Source organism: Calypte anna, chromosome 3 (genome assembly GCF_003957555.1).
Source record: "Calypte anna isolate BGI_N300 chromosome 3, bCalAnn1_v1.p, whole genome shotgun sequence".
Taxonomy (NCBI): domain Eukaryota; kingdom Metazoa; phylum Chordata; class Aves; order Apodiformes; family Trochilidae; genus Calypte; species Calypte anna.
Genome location: NC_044246.1, coordinates 1,921,058 through 1,943,086, shown reverse-complemented (window position 1 = coordinate 1,943,086; position 22,029 = coordinate 1,921,058). Strand labels below are relative to the sequence as shown.

The window sequence follows — 22,029 nt, the reverse complement described above, 5'->3', positions numbered from 1 at the left end:
CTTACCTCTCAAATCATTTTGGAGTGGAGTCTCTAATTAGATGAAGTGCTCTGTGCAAGACTATTCATGTTTTATGAAAAATTTCTATTTCCAAACAGCAGCAAGGCAGCTCTTTTCCCACCCAGTTCTTTCAAACTTAAAGCATCTCAAATTTCTGTTGCAATACCAGGCTAGATAAGAATCTGCCTTCATTTGCAGTCATGATGAGGGGTTGAAAGGTGACTATGGAGTTGACTCAATGCCCAAAATTTTAGCAGCCAGAGTCACTTGCTCCCTCCTCACTTAAGCACCAGAACAAATTTACTCCAACAGATCAGCAACCAAACCCAACCAACCCATCCAAACCCAACCAAGCCCAACCCAACCAAGCCCAACCCAACCCCTCCAAGCCCAACCCAACCCCTCCAAGCCCAACCCAACCCCTCCAAGCCCAACCCAACCCTTCCAAGCCCAACCCAATCATTTTTGTAGAGGTTTGCTCCTTGGTTCCTTAGGGAAAAATGAGAAAGTTCCTAGCAGGCAGGTTGGTCAGGTCACCAGTTAGAAGCTGGGAGGAAACAGGAACCACATCAATCCCATAAAGCTGAATGCTGCATCCCTCCCATCACTTCCACCCCTGGTCTGGAAGAATGCACTTAAAAATAAACATTGCATTTTGTATTTATATGGTGCTCAGACTAAGGAGCAGCTTCATGTCTAGAAGGCAGAGAACAGATGGTTTCAGAGCCTCCAACACACTAAACAGCTCCTTCAAGAGTTTGCTCACTCAACCTTCAGGCTTTGCACCAAGATAACACAGATTTCTCTCTCCACCACATATTGCTGGGGATGTCTTCAGCTCAACAGCTTCTGGTTATCAAAGGAGACTTCTGAAAGGGTATTTTTCATGAGGAACTCCAGATTGTGATCTCTGGATTGCTGGCACAAAGCAGTCATGACCTTATGACTCTTCAGAGTGAGCAATAACCATGTTTTTAGGTGAAAACCCAAGCCTCTGGGTCTGGTGGTTACCAGCTGACTTTGGTAACAGCCCTGAAGATTGGGTAGAAAGTTTGCATCAAAATAGATTCCAACATAACATGCAGGAATGGTGATTTAAAGCTCTCTTTAATTTAATATTAGCATATAAACTTAATTGCTGAGGGTTTGGGGCTTTACTTAGTTCAGTTTTAAATTCCTGCTATGTTCATGCTGCCTTTGGAACAGCTACAGAATTAGCAGATGAATATGACCCATGTTTCAAAGTAGTAATTTAAATTTTAATGGTAAAAAGGCTCCATTGAAGCAACAAATAGCAATATTAAACATCTGGGGCCAGATGAAGAGGAGTCTTTCAAACCAGGACTCCAGTGTTTCTTCCATCAAAGATGTTCCACTCTCAGCACAGCCACATTTCCATGCAATCAACACCATCTCTACTTCCAACCAAATACATCAGATGTCTTCAAGTTCTGATATTGTGAAAAAAAAAGACCTTTCTGCAGTTAAAATTGACATTTTGTAGTTAAAACTTTGTTTCTAAACATCACAAACCCAAGATCCCTTCTGCCCCAAGGTGCTGTTTTGCAGAGGTTTTCAGGCATCAGAGAGACCCAGACCACGATGGCAGAAATCAAATCAGAAAAGACAGTGAGGAATCCAAACCAGAAAGGACACTGTTGTCCAGTGTGAAGAATTCAGCCAGCCAAATCACTGGACAAAATACAGTATTATGAAGCTTATAAAAATCAGGAATAAAAGCATTATTCACAATAAACACATATAAGCAAAAATAATGCTGCATGATCCTCTCACTGCAAGTCTCTAAATCCCAGTAACTGGTACAGGTGTGGGATTCAGAAAAGAACCTGGGAGCAGAAAACAGGAAAAAAACAAGAGTGGAATTTAGCTCACAACCACTTCTTTCCTCATCCCATCTCCCCCCCACAAGGTAACATATAAGCAGAGAATGTTCCTTCAATGTCCACATAAATCAAAGGAGACAAAAAGGGAGCCTGAAGCCTCCAGGTGCTTTCAGTCCTAAAACTCAGGTAGGACAGGGGCAGAGGAATGCTGTGCTCAACCTCAAAAAGGCTCCAAGCATTTCAGTATTCAAAGCATTCAAGCACATGCCTGAAGGTCCTGTCAGAGGAAGTTCTACAAAGTGGGAGTTTGGGGTTTGTTTTGTTCCTTTGTTTTTTGTGTGGGTTTGGAGCAGTTTTTAATTCCATGGAGAAAAAAAAACCAGGCTGAAGAATGACTGGCTGGGAGCAGCTCTGATAAACAGGAGCTGGGGATCTTGGGGGACTGAAGATGATGCAGAAGGATGGCCTGGCAGCAAAGGTGGGAACATCATCAGTATTAATATGAGGAATAAAGCTTTAGAGATCAAGTAGAATTATCACCCTTCTCTAGCCAGCAGTGCAGTTTCGTCCCACCAGAGCAAGAAGGAGAGAGGTAGAAGTTCAGCAGAGGGCCACAAGAAAGTCAGGATGCTGGGGGACCTTATGGGGAGAGATGGAAAGTTTGTTCCTCCTGGAGAAGAGTTGGTTTGGAAGAGACCCACAAAGAGCCCACAATATCTAGGAGGCCACCAGGAAGATCCAGGAAGGATCTTCAGGGTAGTGCATGGTAAGAGGACAGAGAATATGGACCTAAGTGTCAACAGCAGAGGCCTTGAAACAGGACACAAGGAAAGCTTTTCCACCACTGGGACAGTCAAATGGTGGAGGGTGCCCAGAGAGGTTGAGTAGTACCTGGGCCTTTGGGGTTTTCAAGACATTCCTGGGTAAAACCCTGAGTGGCCTCAGGGCTGACTTTGCTTTGAGTGGGAGGTTGGACTAGAAACCTCCTGAGGTCTCTTCCAAATCTTCTAAACCAAAGGATCTTGTTAAAGAGCTCCAGAGGGCAGGCTAATTGATTTTCCAAGACTATTTTTCTGCAGCAAACACCAATTTTTACACCATCCAGGCAGGCAGATACCCTCAGTTCATACACCTTGACCTCCAAGCACAGAAAAGGAGAGCACAAAGCCCAGGAGGAGAGCTCCAGTACTGAGATGTCACTGTGACAAAAGAAGGGATGAGAAAAGCTGAAGTACTTCAAGGAGCAGCATGACCCTGGAAAATTTCACTTCAGGTTCTGAGTCTGCAATCAGTCCCAGATGGAAATAAATCAGAATGGGCACAGGCACCACTGATCCACCTGGGATCACAGGGTAATCCAGGGAGAAAGGGATCTGAGGAGCTTTCAGCTCAATCTCCCACCAAAAGAGAGGTCAGCCCTAAGGTCACCCCAGCTTCAGCCAGTCTGGTCCCCAAAACCTCCATGGACAGGAACTGCACAACCTCCCTGGGCAACCTGTTCCACTACTTGATTATTCACTGGCATCTAAAAAGTTTTATTCTGCAGAAGACATTTGTAGTTAGTGATCTCCATAATGATTTCCCTTTTAATATGGATAAAGGGAGCTGTAAGACTGAAAACATTTTTTTCCCCACTATTATCAGGTGAGCCACTGTACAGTGGCTCTGAAATCATTTGCTTACTCTTTTCATCAGTACAAAATACAAAGAGCAGCCTCTAACTCCTTTTTCCTTTAAGAATACAAAGTGGTGTTTTGTAACATGAATAACCCATCAGGAATTCCAAGGAAAACTCCTTTAACATGCAAGTTCATTCTTCAAGGAAGATTATACAACCAAAAAGCAAGGAAGGAACAGAAAAAGGAAGGCAGACAGGGAGATTCAAGGCAAGGACTCAAAGGAATATTTAATAATTCAATATTCCCCACCCTCCTTAGGCTCTACATGTGACACAGTCCAGTTCTGAAGCTCCAAACCAGCATGTGACTGGATCAGGGAAGTGATTCACCATCACCAAGCCCCATTTTTTATAACCTCTGGTTGCTACAGGGTATGTGGGGCACAGGGGGTCGGGAGTGGGTGGAAATATTATGATGATTAATACTAAAATCATCATCATCATCACAAAGTAACCACAGCAGTAAAACTGGATATTGAGGAAAACACCACAAAGCAACAGAACATCAGAAGAAAAACTCAGGAAGTAGGAGTGAAAGGAAAGTGAGGGAGACCAAGACAAGAGAGATGAAGAGAAGAATGAAGAAACATTCATCTAATTACAGCACCAGCCTCCTTTCAGGCTTTTCAGTCCCTTCACTTCCTACAGCTATACCTATACATATATATATGCCTTTATATAGGAGGCAAGAGCAGGGAAAGAGTCCCAGACAGCATCTGAACTTAAGACACTAAGAAGCATCTCTGGTTCAGTGTTCTCGTGAACAAAAAAACCTAAAATCTGAGTTTGAGCCCCAGTTCTGAGCCCCAAACCCAGAAAACAGCAAGAGGATCAGCCTTCTTCCTGCTCACTTAAAGTCTTATTCTTTTATTCTAAGAAAAACCCCACGTTTGTGGTTCACCTTATCAATCTCCAAAACCTGAGCACCCAGCCCAACTTTAAATCTCTCCTTAATTTCAACTTGGAGGTAAAAGTTCTTATTTTCTGAACGCAGCTGGCACACCAGGACACAGATAGAGAGATTTATGTCACAAAAGAATCATGTCATGGACTTATTATCTACATGGCACTGCAAAATTAGAACTGTATGAGAATGGAGATCCTGTTTATAGGATACAGGTCTAGGATCTGCATCCTGGGAATTGGACACAGCACTGACTCTAGGAACCAACTACACTAAAACTGAAGATTTTTCCCATTAACTGTCAATAATTTCATGATAACAATTAACAAGTAAATGTTCACTCCTGCTGAGGGTGCCAGACTAACAATAATTCACTGCATGGCTTCTATCTTCCAGTAATGAGTTGTTTCCAAACCATAATCTGGAGTCCCAGAGCAGGGTACATGTACCATGTCACTGCTGCCACTTCTAACACCTGGAGCATCTTTTCTTCTTTAGGAGAAACTTGATATTTAGTACCTGCTGTCAGATAACCACTAAATATCTGAAAGATTTGCATGTCCACAAAAATCACACGGATGAGTCCCTCCATTCAGAACTAGAAAAACTTGGTACTCAGGGCCAGAAGGTTGGAAATCCTCAGTATGGGGATATGGGCAATTATCAGTGATGTTCAGGCCCCTAAGGTACAGTCCAAACTTTTTTTATATAATTAAAATTATATACAGCAGAAATTAATCCACTAAAATGGATTAATTAGTTTGACTAGCTGTGTAAGAAAGGACTCACATTTCATCTTTTGTCCTGATATTAAATTATGGTAAAACCACCACATTTGGGCCTTTAAAACTGAGCCACAGAACCACACCACACCCAAGCCTTGACCAACTGCAAACGTTCTCTCCCCCAAGCTCTTCCTTTCCAGTTATTTCACCTCCACAAGGTCTTCAGCCTAAAATGTGAAGACACAGAAATGTCTCAAGTTGCTAAGCAAGTAAACAGAAATAGAACATCTTTTCCCCAAAGCCAGAATTTTCAGAGGTTCTGCCAAAACCCAAGAAGGAACAAGACTCAGTAAGGCTGGAGGTCTTTTGTGCAAGCTCTTCCCTTTGAGTTCCCTCTCTAATAAAAGGAGATAGATGGAGAGAGCCAGAAATGGCAATTCCAGCACCCAGGCATTTGTAAACTGAGATCAACAACTCCTGAGCTCAGGCACCCAACTCCTCCAGGGCCTCTCTCCAGCAGCAGTCAGGTTTAAGTGACCAAGCAAGAAGTTCCATGGTGGTTCCAAGAAAGATCTCAAAGAGCAGATTTTGACAACAATCAAGCCCAGAACATATATATTACATGCATTATGTATTTGTATTAAAACAAGACAAAGGATATATTTTTTAAACTAAAATTTGTTACTTGCTTCAAGAATCCCAACCCTCTGCAATACACCTCAGCTTTAGGAAATACGCTTCTAATTCTGAAAATACTACCTAAACCTTTCAATATATTTAAGCAAATTTTATTTTGCAGCTCCCAGCATTCAAATTTTCCATAAACTGTCTCAGATACATCCAAAACACACAGGATATTTCTGATTTATTTTTTTTAACGTGGAGTAACAAAGATAAAAGCAATTCTCCACTCAAGAAAATCACTTTGCAGTGGGGAGCCCACCCATGACCGTGCTCATTTCACCCTCCAAGTGACACTCTGCTTACCCAAGGAGCTGTGTTTTAAGGAGTGCTACAAGCTCTGTTTTAGGGATTTCTCCCAAAGACAACAAATGACTGGTTTTACCCCACAGCACTGGTTTAGAACACTGATTGCCACAGCTGTGTTGATCAGGAGCTGCCAGAAGAAAGTGTTTGCCAAGGTGCTGGGGATGGGTTCTTGCTCTCAGCATTTCTGCACAGTAGGTGCTTTTGCAGCCAGGGACCTGGTTTGTGTATTTAGTTAACTCCATCTAAAGCCATTTCCAGCTTTCATTTGTCATCACTGCACCGAAAACAAAACAAACCCAACCCTAGAAAATGAACTGCTTGCTCTCTTCCAAGCGTTTTCTTCCCCTACAAACAATTGCCTCCCCTAACCTGAATTTTCTCCTTATCAAGGGGCTGTCACTGCAGTGGCACATGGAGCAAGGGCAGGTTACAATACAAACATGAATGCAGATGATTAACTGTGAACTGGAGTATTTCAGGTTTGAACAGGCTCAGGTTACAAAAGCCCTGAGTACCGTGGTGTTCCTTACCCAGATATTAAACCATAATTAATGAAGGCATCAGTGATACTGCCGTGCAAGGTTTCAGACACACTCTGACTCACCAGCAAACAATGTAGGCTTTAACTGGGGGTATTACTCAAAAGAATCTTTGCAGCAGGATTAATGGAGCTGTAAAAATTCCCCCAGAGTCAGGTCTATCCTCCTGCTACTGAGGGAGCATCTCACAAGCCAAGATTCCTGCTTTTCCATAGGAGGGAAAAAGGATTTAATAACACAAGGAAGCTCTCCAGCATCCTTCCCTCTCATTTAAATCACAACCAATAATCCCTCCCAGTGTGTGTGGGGGTGTGCAAGTACTTTTTTGTTTCATTCCTACCCTAATCTTTTCCAGGTTTATTTGTACAAAAATGTTTTAGTTGTACAGAAGTCAAAATAAACAGAAACCTGTGCACATTTCATGCATTTGTAGTTAATCCTGTTTTACCTGCACTGGGCAGTTTCCACTGCTCTCCCCAATGAGGAGCAAACCTTCTTTAGGATTAGGAAACAAGTAACTCATTCAAGAAAAAGGGGTTTTCTTCATTATTTTTGCAAAGCATTTGGGGATTTCTCATTCCCTCTGTACTCAGTATTCACTCTAAGAATGTTAATAAAGCATATATATGACTTAATTAACAGTTTATAGGTTTGAATCCTAGAAAGTTACACGTGTGGAAATGGGAAACTATTCATCAAGTTCAAAACTTACAAGTTTTTGCTGAAAAGAGGCAGTCCTGTGTAGGTTTGGTATCTCTGCATTTTTGAAACAAAAAATAAAACCAAAGCTTAAAATGATGAGGTTCAACAAGGCCAAGTGCCGGGTCCTGCACTTTGGCCACAACAACCCCATGGGGAGCTCCAGGCTGGGCACAGAGTGGTTGGAGAGCAGCCAGGCAGAAAGGGACCTGGGAGTCTGGATTGACAGGAAGGTGACCATGAGCCAGCAGTGTGCCCAGGTGGCCAAGAAGGCCAATGGCATCCTGGGCTGGCTCAGGAACAGCGTGGCCAGCAGGTCCAGGGAAGGGATTCTGCCCCTGTGCTCAGCCCTGGGGAGGCCACAGCTTGAGTCCTGTGTCCAGTTCTGGGCCCCTCAGTTTAAGAAGGATGTAGAGGTCCTGGAGCAGGTCCAAAGGAGGGCAACCAGGCTGGTGAAGGGACTCGAGCACAGGCCCTATGAGGAGAGGCTGAGAGAGCTGGGGCTGTTCAGCCTGAAGAAGAGGAGGCTCAGGGGAGACCTCATTGCTGTCTACAACTACCTGAAAGGAGGCTGTAGCGAGGTGGGAACTGGACTCTTTTCACAGACGACCTTCAACAAGACAAGAGGACACAGTCTTAAGTTGTGCCAGGGGAGGTTTAGGTTAGATATTAGAAAGAATTTCTTCACGGAGAGGGTGATCAGGCTATGGAATGGACTGCCCGGTGAGGTGGTAGATTCTCCGTCCCTGGAGACATTTAAAAAAAGACTGGATGTGGCACTCAGTGCCATGGTCTAGCAACTGCTCCGGTGGGTCAAGGGTTGGACTAGATGATCTCTGAGGTCCCTTCCAACCCGGCTAATTCTATGATTCTATGATTCTATGAAAATGATTTCAGTTCTGCATGAAAACACATGATCTACTTCTCATGGCATGCAGGAAGCAAACAGAGAAAAGGGACATTCTTTACACCTTGCAAATCCACTGAAGATTTAAACCAGGGGTGATGTGGTGGTGTAGGAGAACCTGAGTGTGAGTAAATAACCCCTCATCTGGAGTTTGTATTTCTAAAAGGGGCTCCAACCCAATAGGAAGTTACATATGGTCAAAATAATCTCATCCTCCAAAAGCACTCTAAACAAAAAGAGAAGCAATCAGTAGCACTTGATTCCAGAAGTTTTTGGTTGAGCCTTTCAACAATTAGACCCAAAAATCACTCAGTTCCTAAAAAATGTATCGTATATCTTCTACCTACAGAACTATTTTAGATTAACAGCCAACCTAAGGAGAAAGTCAGACTACTGTGTTACTTTGTACTGACAAATATATATATATATTTATAAATATATATATGCAGGAAAGCTCAGTAATACAAAATTAGTGGTTTTTTTTTTCATTTGAGATAGATTTCCCATCTGTAAGTACACAATTTTGAAACAAACTAAGCACCACTTAAAATGCTGTCAACTTTTAATGCCACTTAAATCAGATGAACACTGGGGATGGAAGATAAGGGGGAGAAAAGGCTGGCCAAAGTTTTTGAAAGTTGAAGTAAAAAAACCAGACAAATTGAAGTGCTACTCTTCAGTGCTTCTGGAGGTGTAAAAAGGGGAAGGGTCAGCTCAAAGCAACTGCTGAACAGCAGCAGGAAAACCCACTCCTGCCTTTTGCTATCATCAACACCACAGACGTGGAAGGGAATCAAAGATGGATGCAGAAAACTATATTATCACTATATTTTACCAGTTATTTTATCAATATATTGATAGTAGTAATATATTTTACCAACTATTTTACTGATATGTTTCAATATTTTGTTATTTATAATATATTTTTATTTTATCAATATTATTTTACCAATATTTTATCGATTTATTTAAGGGTATAAATGTGTGGGAAATGTTCTGCTTTCCCACTCTGCTTGCAGACTTCTCCTGGCACTGATAATGTCATGGGATTACCTTGGAAAGAAGGGAGCTGGAGCTGGGTAACAAGGATCAGAGCAATGCCTTGGCCATTTTGCACTAGTAAGAAACAACCTGTTTATCCTCAGGATTTGGCTAAACTTAGCTCTACTCTACCTGCTGTGAGTACCATCCTTATTACCTTGGTTAGCAAGGAATTTTTCCCCTTGGTGCAAGATTCCCTTCCCAGAAGCTGAAGAATTCAGGGCAAAGAAAACCCAGAGGACTCATCCTGGCTCTACCTAGCAAGCATCCAGAACAGACAACATGCTGGAAGCACATTAGAAGAAGGAAAACTCTCCAAAATAAGGAAATTGTCCTTCTGGTTAAAGCAGTGCAGCAAGACAGAAAAACAACACCTTTTCTCCCCAGTCCCTTTGAATAAAACCCCCCTGTGCCAGGCACCATCAGCACAGGACAAGGTGGGCAGGAAGAGGTCTGATTGCAACAGCCTGGCCATGCCAAGCTCCAAAGTACACATGGCCCATGCCAGAGGCCTGGCTGATCAGTAACCTCACCCAAAGCTCCTCACAAAGCTGTATAAACATAAATCATGCTCCCAGGGCCCTCCTGAAGCAAGAGGAACAAATCTGAAGAGTGCCGTAAATCGCCTTTTTTCCCCCCAAACAACCAGATGGGGGAGGGGGGTTTGGGATTCTTCATAGAATCCTAGAATTGGCTGGGTTGGAAGGGACCTCAGAGATCATCAAGTCCAACCCTTTGGACTTCTTGGGCAAGTGTGGAGTCTAAAGGGAAAATGTGGAAGGGAAGAGTTCTCCATGGGCAGCACTGAGAGCACTGAGTCAGGGATACTGCTGAGCATCCGTACTCACAAGGATGCTCCAAGGCCTGGAGGCAAATGTGGGAGCCCTGAAGATCAGATTCCAGGTAAATCCCGAGTTTCAGTGGGTTTTTTACAGACTTCAGGCTTCCTCCATCAGTGGCATTCACTGCTCTGCTTCAGGACGTGACTGCCACACGCATGGGGACAATGCTGAGTTCATCACCCACAGGGAATGCAGATAAAGAAAGCAAAGGTTCTAAATCTGGTTCATCTCCATACATTTGATGCACTGATTTTCAGAGTTTATGCTTTATTTTCATGCAGGTGAGAAAGCAAAATATGAAATCAAAGTGTTCTGTAGCAGGCTGCAAACAGCGTTTCCAGCAAAGGGAATGAGCAGCCCTTCAGAACTCCTAACACTCAAGATAATGAGATGGTATCAGATTTTTAAGACATTTTCTTGATTACTACTTCAGAAAGTTCTACCAGGATCTGTAAGGTCACCACAGATCCTACCTTACAGGCCAACTTTAGCCAAAAGCTGCTCACAGACAGGCAGAAATCAGGAGATAACAGAAAACCACATCAGTCAGTGCAAATCCTGACAAAGGCTCCAGGACACAGACAACATCTCTTCTTCCACACCTTTTTTTTTTTTCCTGTTAAATGGCTTGAACACCTGAGACACTTCAAACCCAGCTCAGAGATGTCTTCAGTGAATATGCCAGTGGTGCATGAAATTACCTCACTGGTATCTTTCTTTTTTAATAGCAGACACACCTATCTTTATCTGCCTGAAAACACTTTGGTACAGGCAGAGAGGAATTTACTGAAACAGCCCTTTTGCACTATGGCAACAACTAAAACACTCTTGTGATGCTAGATACAATTTCAGTACTTATGGAGACTTTATCAAAAGTATTCCAATACATCCCTAACACAGAACAATGCAGGACTTTGTTAGAGCATTTCACAAGGTTTTGAAGAAGGAAACAGTTATTTGGCCTTTTTTTTTTTTTATTATTAAGGCTTTGATAAAGCTAAAAAAACTAGATCACAAAAGACAGGAATCTTAAGTAATTCCACTTCTGGGTTTCCTAAGTATTTAGCAAACACCAGATCTAACAGGTAATCCACCAACCCCAATTAGCAGGGCTGAGCAATGGTTTCATTAGTAAACATTGTCTTTCCATCACAGGTTTCAAATCATTTCCCTTTTCCTGATATGAAATCAACTGAGCAAGAACAAATACAGTGTTATGGAACTCCTTTTAACAGGACTTCTATTCTTTCTACATTGAAAATAAAGAGTATTCAGGTTGAGTAGTGAGTAGTTCAGCTGTTTTTATGGAAACAACTTAGATGTTTCCTAACAAACCAGGTATGCAATGCTTGGACATCATCCAAACACAGTAAAGATTGTCAAACTACATCTGAAATGTGAATACAAGACAGATTTATCCAGATCTCTCAAGATCAAAGTAATGATGTTATAAAGCCCATCTCCTCAGTGTAAAGCTATTCAAACCAAAGCCTGACCCACAGTAGTTTGTTGCCACCTAAATGTTTTTTCCTGCCCAGGAGAACATTCACTGACCCCTGGCACTGAATTAATTCAATGAGGAATATGGAGGAATTGGTATCACTAAAATTGAGAACAACCAAATGGTTTAGGGGCTCTATTTAATCTCACACTGATGTCTTGCTCCAAGCAAAGCATCTTCTGGGAGGGCAGAGGGAAGGAGCCCTTTTCCTCCTGCAGTCACAGGCAGGAGGTTTCTGTGGTCTCCAAATCATTTTGCCCAACCTTGGGCTCTTGAACAGCCACAAATCTTCATTAAAAAGGGGGATTTTCAGCTTCCCCTGGGTTTTGTGAGCAATGCAGTAGCTGTGTGTAATAACTGGGTGTTGTGTATCTGCAGGTAAGGAAATACTCCAGAGGGGACTGGTAAGACAACTCATCTGAATAAGTGGAAGCTCTACTCAGCAGCTCATGGGGTGCTTGAAAAAATAAAAATAAAAATCAAGGCACAGATAGTGCCATGGGCAACCTACTGTGTTAGTTAAATAAATTGCTGCCAGACAACTCTTCCTTTCACTTTTCCCCACTATAAAGGTGTTTTCACTCTCTGGAGTAGACCAGAAATTCAGCCATGCCCTGGGACACAACTCCCCAAAATACTTCATCAAGAAACTGCAAACCAGGTGGGAAGTTAAAACATATCAAAGTAGCAATAAAAGCAGACAGCAAATAAACAGAAAAAAACAAACAAACCAAACAAACCATGCAGGGACCACTACCAGCCATGACTTCTGTCTCAGGCTGCCACCAACTCTATAGCAACCACTGCTGTGTTACACAAAACCTGTTCTAGAAAGCTTGCCCAGAAGCTGAGAGGGCATTAGGAGTCACAAATTCAGATCCTCAACTTCCAACTGGCTGGCAAACCCACAGGTTCTCTGCTGTCCTTGAAAAGAATCACCATGGCAACTCTGAACTACTCGGTTTTTCAAGTCTGCTGCATCTGAAAATCCTGGAATACAGGAGGAAAATTAGAATTCCATTGATGATTTTTCTTGAGATACACCCAGCAAGATTTCAAAAAGCTTGAAAACTTGCAAAGTTGGCAATGTGCAATTTCTGTTTGTGACTGGAACGGGTGACATGGACAAAAATACAGGAGGATACACAATTTCATCAGTACAGTCACACTTCTTAGTTAGACTCCTCTATTTCAATGACAAAATCCAAAAACAGGTCAGAAATATGGCATTGGAGGCTTATTTACATTTCTTGTTGTCCTGTTTGGCCTTCTGACACCATATATTGATCTTCCAGGTGACCACCTTAGCCTAGGACTTTTTTTCCATTCCTTTCAGGATTCAAACTCCAGAGGCATTTCCAGAAGTGACTTGTAATCTGCTCCAAAGTTGTCCAAGAAGATGCCTTGTTCTGCTCAGGGTGGAGAGAAATAAAGAAAGCAATACCTAAAGAGATGGTTCCTTACTTCTTATGTCTTCATAGGGAGGTAAAAATGGAGGTGGCAGCAGAGCTATGGGAAGAACATCTGGGCTGGAAGATGATCCAAAGGAGTTCAGCAAAGGGTCCAACATACAGGTGAGAAAATTACAAGGAAATGAGAAATGACAAGGAAACAGAGCATTTGGTAACACTCCCCAGTTGTGTGACAGGCTGAAACCTCTCACAGAGCAAGCTGACCATAATCCTGAAGCCTCACACAAAAATTGGTTTTACCAAGTTATGCCCAGCTAACAGAAAAAGAGAAAGTCACCCAGAAGAAGAATACATCAGGAGAACTGGTGAGGACTAAGAAAAAGCAGCAATGAACACTGGACTGATGTCAAAGGAGATCTTTTCAGTCTTCTAGAGAACTAAACTAGCTGGCAATGACAGGCAGGATTGCAATTTGATGACTGAGGGAAATCAATCACATGGAAAAATCACCTTCCCACTGCAAAAAGTTCTCTGGTGACCATGAATGTTTGGGCATGAAGCAGAAGCTCCCAAAGCAGAATACAACCCAGAAAACAGCTTGAATTATACTGCTGGACCTGGACAACCACTCAGACACAGTTTTATTCCTGTTGTCTCCTATGTTCATCTTGGCTTATCAGACTTCTAAATGTTGGGAGGTTTTTTTAACCCAATGTTAAAGGTTAAGGGTGGGAAAGGGGACTGTGTAGAGGTTTAACTAGAATTATGAGTTAGAATTAACTAGAATTATGAGCTAAGAGATCTATGCTATCTACCACCTAATTTGGTTTATCCTGACAGCATTCACTGAAAGAAAAAAAAGATTGTGAAGAGTATTTCTAAGCCCTTCAGTCATGAAAATAAACCAAAAAAACCCAACCAAAAACCAAAAGAAGGGGTTCTGATACACACCTTGTCTGCAGATAACACAGAGCAACAATTCAGGAAAGAAAAGGAAAGAAAAGATAAGAACAGTTGCTTCTCAGAGGCCACTGAATCAAAAGAAAATGGCAAAAATTAAAGTTGCAACTGGAAATTTCAACTTCCACATTCTTGATTGCTCAGTAAATAATAAGAATGAAAGGTGCACCTTGATGAAAACCAGTGAAGTTCACATTTCCTTCCTTGAAAACAAGAGAGGAGCAGGAAAGAAGGTAAGAAAGTGAACAAGGGGAAAAAAAAAAGAGGATAAAGGAAGCCCAACAAATAAGAAAAAGCAATGTCCTGGAGCTTCTTCACTTTTAATGATCTTGATCTCATCCAGAAAGAGAAAGATACTGTAGTCTGTTTTCACAGAAACCTCAAAAAGCTGGCAGGGAGATGTGTGTCCAGCATCATTTATCATTTCAGACCTTGCTGTACAAAGCATGAAAGCTGAAAATCCACCCCAGCTCTTTACACAGCAGCTCTGAGCTCTCAGCTACACCCAGCACAGGGTGTTGCCCACTTATCTTCATCTCAAGCACTTCACACACATAATTAATGCGAATATGTTGCTTTACAGTTCCTGCAATCACTTATTTGTTGGGATTTTATATCCAGTTAAAAAGGAAACAACCCCCAAACTCTCTCTCTTAAAACACGATGGGATTTAACTATTAGCTGATTTTTTTAAGGTAAAAATGAATGCTGCTAGGTGAAGAGATCTCCAAAATCAACACAATATTAACAGCAGAAATTAAGAGGCTGTGTCTTTTCCTGAGCTAAAAGCAACATCCCATGCACCTCTGTTCACTGGGATGAGCATTACTCAAAATGTGTTTTGTAGCTGAGTATTTTTCAGAGACAAAACCCAAGAATTACTTTAGCAGGGCTTTATTCACATACACTTCAGAAGAGGTTTCCATTAGTCTGAAGTTCATTTGGAAAGAGAGCAATTTCTCCATCATTTCCCTGGAATATCTACTGAATTTATCACTGAAGTTCATCAATAACATTGAATTCATTACTGGGATTTTCTATTCCACCTCCACTGGAAGCACTGGTTGAAACCAGAGTATTTAATGCAGCAGCTCTGAATTTTCCTTAGCCACAATCTCTTTATTTGTAACAAAGCACCTTTTCTAACAAATATTAACACAAAGCCAAATTCAAAGTGGTTTCTTATGATCTGCATCATTATCACAAAAAGCATTTCTAATTTTTAATACCTTCCACCTAAGTTTTAACTCTTCCAACCCTGCTTAGATGAATACTTCTCACAGAGAAAACAAAACTGAATTAATTAAAAGGTTTTCCTCACTAATCATAGAAGTGCATTCCACTAATTTTAACCTTTTTGAAAGCCAAATAGTTTTGTCAGAAAAAACACACTTGTGCAAACAAAGTAAATCCACATGTCCAAAGGACAAGGGGACAAGGTGGGTTTGGTTTTTTTTTCCAGCTGATAAATAATGCTTGTCAAAGGCATTTTAAGCAGGGAACAGATTCACACATCAGGAGGGAATTCTTAAAGCCAGGATGTCTGAACTGCATGGACTTAATTAGCCACCAGCTCAAGAAATAACTTACACAAGGAATATTAAAATCACAGCATAAAAACTTCTTCCTAGAAAGAACTTCCATGACATTATGTTGTCTGCAGATTGTGATCAACATCTTAATTTAAACTTCTTACCACTCTCTCCATAGTAGCAATTATAGTTCATTTGGAGAAACAGCCCAAAGGAAAGCTGGTCTGCAACCAGTGCTTCTGATGCAAATCAGCAGACCTGGGCACATGATTTCTTTTCTCCAACCATTTCAATGCAGAACTACAACTCAGACTCAGCCTTTTTACCTCCTCTTGAACTCTTTAGTGGTAAGTAGCTATTGGAAAATATTCTGCTCACTCCAAAGGGCAGGCATGAATTTTTAAAGACTACAAGACACCTTTCTGGGCTGGCTAAATGATGGCTTAAGCCTTGGTTGCACAGAGGAGTTATTTTCCCTATCATTGGTACATTTAAAAAGATGGTATTTTCAGATACATGCATCAGCTTCTTGATATCTCTATGGTTTGCAGAGACTAAAAGCTGTAGAATCCTGTGTGTAGAGAAAACACAGACATTTCTACCATTTGAATGGTGTTTCCTACCTCCAGACTTTGCCTTCTGCCAGGAGCTTCCCAGGTGATGCAATAAGCACAGTGACTCCTAATCCCAACCTTTGAAATTCTCAGAACTAGATTTTTAAAATCTATGGGTGAGAAACCACACAGATAGGTTTTAAACCCCCTATAAATTCCTAAAAGACTCCCAATTCTTATTGCTGCAACTAGATTTAAATAACAGCTTCCTCAACTGCTCTGAAGACACCAAATGCCTGACATGTATTTATCAGGCTTCCCTATCACCCTGCATCAACCTGAATCAGATGTGAACCCCAAGAATGAAGACAAAAACTGCATTGATTTTGAAATATCCTCTCTTCCAGTGTACTGGGTAACATTTTATATAAAGAGATTGCTTATTTGTATTTAAAGTCAGTCAAAAGAATTCCAACATACTGACTAGACCAAAGACACCTAACACCAACACAGGGCTGGGAGTCATTTCAAATGTTAGTAATTGTTCTTAATGCTATTTCTCCAAGCTTTTTGATTGGATTTTCCTCATGTTATTAATACCTGGGTATATTAGATCACTTTAGAATAGTTTACTCCATCAGAACACAAAACTACAACAGATCAATGTTTATGACAACAATCCCTGAGCCCTTGGGCAACCATCACAAAAAGCCCAGCTGCTGTAAAAAGCCTTTCTCCAAAAATCTGAATGCAATTCACATTCCAAAGCCACAAACCCTGTTCTGAAAAGCAGGGTTTCTCTTCCTTCCATACAGAGTTACTGAAACATAACATGAAAGATGAAACTTTATTTCCACGGAATCACAGGATGGTTTGGGTTGGAAGGGACCTTAAAAGATCCTTCTGTTCCAACCCCCCCTGCAAGGGACATTTGTCATCATTTTGTCATCAACAATTGCAATCCCTAACTCATGAAGAGCACCTTAAACCAACAAATCTTAAATGCTTGCAGGAGGATTTATATTTATTCCATCCAAGAGTGATAAGCACACTGGTCTCCAGTGCCTTCACATTCCACAGCCATGTGCAGTTATTTATTTCATGCAATCCATCACTGGATTCCAGTAAGCACTTCCACTGAGGAGAGGGGCAGGGGGAAGGTGAAAGTGTGTACATGTAAATCATTTCTTATCTCCAAGCTTCTGAACAACTCGATGTACTTGTTACCAAATCATTAAGTCAAACTTGGTCCTCTTTGAAAACTTGGGTACCATAACCACCCACGATTTCATCTTAAAACATTGATTTATCTCCTACTGCAAAAGGTCTGAAGTCTTTTTATTGTGTTTATATCCTTGGCCAAGAAGAAAGACAAAAAAAAATAAATAAGAAAGACAAGAAAAAGTAAGCTAGATATTAAAAACTTGGACAAAAGAAAAGAGAAAGTGGAATGGAAACAGGAAACAGATTTAAAGAAAAGGGTTAACAGATTGTTTCAGTTTCAGTTTCATTGTCGAATTATCTACCAAAAAATGATTCATCCCACATTTCCCCAGTGAGCTGCTGCCTCATCATTTGAGGTATATACAGTAGAGTTTAATCAGGTTTAAATTAGTACCAGCACTACAGAGCTATTTAGCACAAGTCTGTACCCAGCATCACTCCTCATACCACCAGCATGTAACCAGTATTGAGTAAAACTTAAAAAAAAAAAATGGAATTTTGGCCTTGTTAATTTATAAGCTTCTCAAGCCACATTCTCTCAGCTACTTTCTGAATTATAAAATTCTTCAAAATTTAAAAAATGCAAACTATTGAAAGATTTCTCCAAAAAGCAACAAGTGTTAAAATAGCTAAATACCTAAAACACTTAAAGCTGCTTTCACACCTCAGGGAAGGCAGAAGTGAAGTCATGAGACCCTCACTCCCACAAAGTCTTCAATCTTCTCTCAGTAGGATACAGACAGAGGAATAACCAATTCTGAGCACTCATCAAAAGTTGCCTTTATCCCTGTTTTGCTGGGGAGGAACAGCATGGAATGACTTGAACTCTTCAGATCACACAAGTCAGGAAAATTTAGCAACAGAACCCTAACACAGTGCCCTACCCAAGGCTCTTGCTTTTCAAGATCTGAGAGGCAATTTGCTTGCAGAAATTATTGGTACCTAACTCTCAAAAGAAGCAAAAAAGTGGATTTCTAATCCCTTAGGTCTACTCTACACCATGAAAGATGAACAGGAATTCACACTGATTCATTTCATGAAGCACCTGTCTGGGAAAAAAACAAACAACAAAACCCACGGGTTTAAACTGCTTCCAAAATCTTCCTCTACACATGAAAACCCAAGTCACCTTTTACACTTTCCATTAAAATGATGAGAACCCAATGGACTCAGAGCAATTGTGTCCCACCAAAGACTCTCAGACCTTTGGAATTCACAGGGATACAACATCAGGAGGTCACTGCCCAAGCTGTATGGCAGAGCTCCAGTCACTTGCTGGGCAATTTACACTGGGCTTCACTCTTCCTTTTCTTAACAGATAAATCTCCCCCAGACCCTAATACTAACTGAACAGCTGCTCTGAAAACCTTATATATCTATATAGGAAATTTTAAAGTCACTTAAACCAGACTGTTTGCAATGAAAAAAATGCCTGGAGAATCCCAGTGAGCCACATCAAACCTCAGTATTTTTACCATGACCTCCACACCCTGCAGTGAGAGGCTGCACTATGGGATGTGCTAACTGGAAAATTAACCCAGTGGGTCAGCCCAGCTCAGGCACTCCCAACTAAAAATCCTCTCCAGGTTACTTCATCTTCCTGGATGCCATGGTTGCTGCAATCAAAGAAGCAAGATGTGCCTGATGGTCAAGCTGAGCCTGGAAATCAAGGAAAACAACAGAGGATTGTCAGCTCTTGAGCAGGCTAGTAAAAAGGGCTTTCAGTTAAGCTGATAAATAGCACACATGTGAATCACACCATCATCTGGGTTGGAAATATTGCCAAATATGGGTCAGCTCAGGGTAACAGTGAAAATGCTTGGATCTGTAATTATGTGTAAGGAAAATATTACTTTATCTACAAAAAGGTTACCTACTGCCAGCATGGTGTAAAGGCACCTGCAGGCTTACTACACATTTTTAGAACTAGCAGTCTAAAAAGATGCTCAAAGAGAGATGAATGCACTCCATTTTTACTATCAGTAGTTTAACTAAAGTAAACCCCAGCATTGATAGTGCTAAGTATGCTCCCATGCAGGTTCAGAGCCTTAAACTGCAGAAGTCTGGAGCTAATTCAAGTAAAATTATTGTCTTTTTCATCACCACCCTAATGAAGCAGGTGGCTTTCGTGCAAAGTCTTAGTTCATTACACTAAACCTGTAAGGCTGACCTAAAATCTGTCAGATTTGTTAAACTGCTTCCCAACAAAACCACAATCTGCCATCAACACAAAGAAACCAGACTGGAGATGGGATGTATTTGGAATGGACCACAGCATTAATTGGACAAAAAAAAAAAGCCACAAACAGCTAGGTAGCAGTCAAGCTCCAATTCCACCAAGAGAGTGCTATATTCTCAAACCCACTGGTGAAGGAACTTCTCACCCTAACATCAGAGCCCTTTTTGGAAGGAGAACCTGTCAGCCAGCAGGGATACTGCTCCAACAGCAGCAACACAAAGCCAGGAGCTCAAATGATGATAAATAAATAGGGCAATATTTAGGAAACAGCCTTGTGAGCCCCTCATCTCAGCCCTGAGAAGACCCAGAGCAATTCCTGCCAAGCTATCACAGACCGAGGAATCTCAGAATCGCTTTCAAGACTTTTGTGCCTCCTCTTGGCAGTCAGCACCTGGGTAGAAAAATAAAGAGCGAGCTCCTAGACGGATCCAATGGGATTCCTCAGCGGCTGCTGTTAATAAACAACCAGGACAAGGGGCCAGGCCAAGAGCAAGTGTGAATTTCCTCCTTTTTCCCCGGGAACATGCCCATGATCAGCCTCCACACCCTGTGTCACAGAGCTGCAACCCCTTCCAAACCAGAGGCACAGCACCAACCAAAGGGAACACGGCAAGGGGCAGCGGTAGGGTGTGGTTTGACTGGGATTTTTTTTATTATTATTATTGTTATTTAACAAAACAATAAAAAGAAAAAATACAACCCAGCCTCTCTCAGCCATCAGAAACGCCCATTTCATTAGGAAGAAATCACCCGCTGTGTTTTTCCGGTACAACATGTGAACTCAGGACCAGGAACCTGCTCCTGGTTATTGACTTTTAGAGCTGGCAGCCCTGAGACACAGCCAAAAAGCCCTCCCCGTCCGTCACGCCCCGGGATAAAGCTACCCCGGAGACTGCACCAGCCCGGGGAGCCTCTGGAGTGGAGCGGGTTGCCTTGGAACAGCAACAAAACATTAAAAAAATATATATATAAAATTAAAAAAACACGCAGAAAATAATAAAAATTGGGGGGAAAACCCCCCACCAGCACGCCCCTCAGCCCTTCTCTTCCTCAGCCTTTCTCCTCCACCAGACGCCTTTGGGCTCCCAACTCCCAGACAGGCAGCAAAAATAAAAATGAAAATAACAAAGCCAAAGCCCGCAAAGGTAACCGCGTTGTCTGGAGGGGTGCAGGGGGGTTTTATCTCCTTTATCACACTCCTCCTTTCGCCACCTCGCAGCTCCCCGAGGGATTTCTTTCCCTCCCAACCCTCAGTCCCCCCGGGGTCCGCCCGGCATGAGCCGGCGGGAGGGGACGGCGGCCCCGGCAGCTCCGCTCCGCTCCCCCCCTTCCCAAGCAACCTGCCCGCACCCCACCCGCTCCAGCCACGCCGAGGAGACCGACACTTGCTGCCGGGCTCTCCCCGAACCCTTCCCCCGGCCACGCGTGACCCGGGAGCTCCGTGCCCGAGCCCCCGGAGGGGGAGCACGGAGGGAGGAAGGGCCCCGGTGCCCACGGGCCGCGGGGCGGAGCGGGCGCGGCCTGGCCCGGGCGCGGTGCCTCTCACCTCCCGGGCGGCCCGGAGCGTGTGGCGGAGCGGACCGGGCCGCGGTGGGGCCGAGCCGGGGAGAAGGGAGAAAAGGGTCGGGGTGGGGGGGTTGGAGGCCGCGGAGTGGTCGCTCACCTCCGTAGGGTCGCTGATCTCGAACAGGTCCAGCCGGTTCGCGTTCCAGTGGTTGATGATGTCGGCGAGTTTGCGCCGCTCCTCCTCCCGGCTGCCGCCGCCGCCACCCGACATCCTCGCCGAGCCCGCCGCCGGGGAGCCGAGCCGGGGCCGGGCCCTCTCCGCCGAGCCCCGGCGAGGGAGGGAGGCGGGGACGAAGCAGAGGGTCCCTCAGTCCTGCCTGGGGAAGGGAGGAGCCGCTTCTCCCCTTCGGCCGCCGCCGGTACGGGCGCCGCGGAAACGCCCCGGGATCGCGCAGCCGATAGCGATCGGCCCCGGAGGACAGCGGGGAAGGAGAGAAAGAGAACGGGGGAAGGGCGGGGAAGGGGCGGGGAGAAGGAGGGAGGGAGGATGCCCCGAGTCGCCAGCGGCCGCCGTATCTCCCGGCTCGGCAGCGTCTGTTTGTTCCCTGTCCGCCTGCCCCGAGCCCAGCGGAGCCGCCGCTCCCCTAATGCCGCTCCTGCCGCCTTTCTCCGCCCCGGTATCGCCCTCCCTTCCCTTCCCCTCCCCTCGCTTCTTCCCTCCCTCCCTCACACACCGTCCCGTGCGCGCCCCCGCCTGCCCGGACACCCGCCCGCCCTCCTCCTCCTCCTCCTCTCGGGGGCGCGTACGCGCGTTCCCGCCGGCGGCCCCGCGTCACGGGAGCGCGGAGAGCGGCGGGGGGGGGTGGGGTGGGGAAGCGGCTGTTGGGGGCAGCGCGGGAGGTGCGGGGTGGGTGCGGGGAGCTGAGGAGGCG

General features: G+C 43.6%; 1 protein-coding gene across 5 annotated transcripts in view; it reads right to left on the bottom strand.

The window, feature by feature from the left end:
* Positions 1 to 21,732, bottom strand: part of AFDN (afadin, adherens junction formation factor) — a 117,603-nt gene extending 95,871 nt beyond the window's left edge. For 3 of the 5 annotated variants that reach the window (XM_030446597.1, XM_030446598.1, XM_030446595.1), the window contains exon 1: positions 21,255 to 21,731. In XM_030446597.1, coding sequence (XP_030302457.1) covers positions 21,255 to 21,368 — 114 coding nt within the window. In that variant the 5' untranslated portion in view covers positions 21,369 to 21,731. Of the gene's footprint in view, positions 1 to 21,254 lie in introns of all 5 variants that reach the window. The other 2 variants (XM_030446594.1, XM_030446596.1) reach the window with 1 other exon arrangement.
* Positions 21,733 to 22,029: the final 297 nt, after the last annotated feature.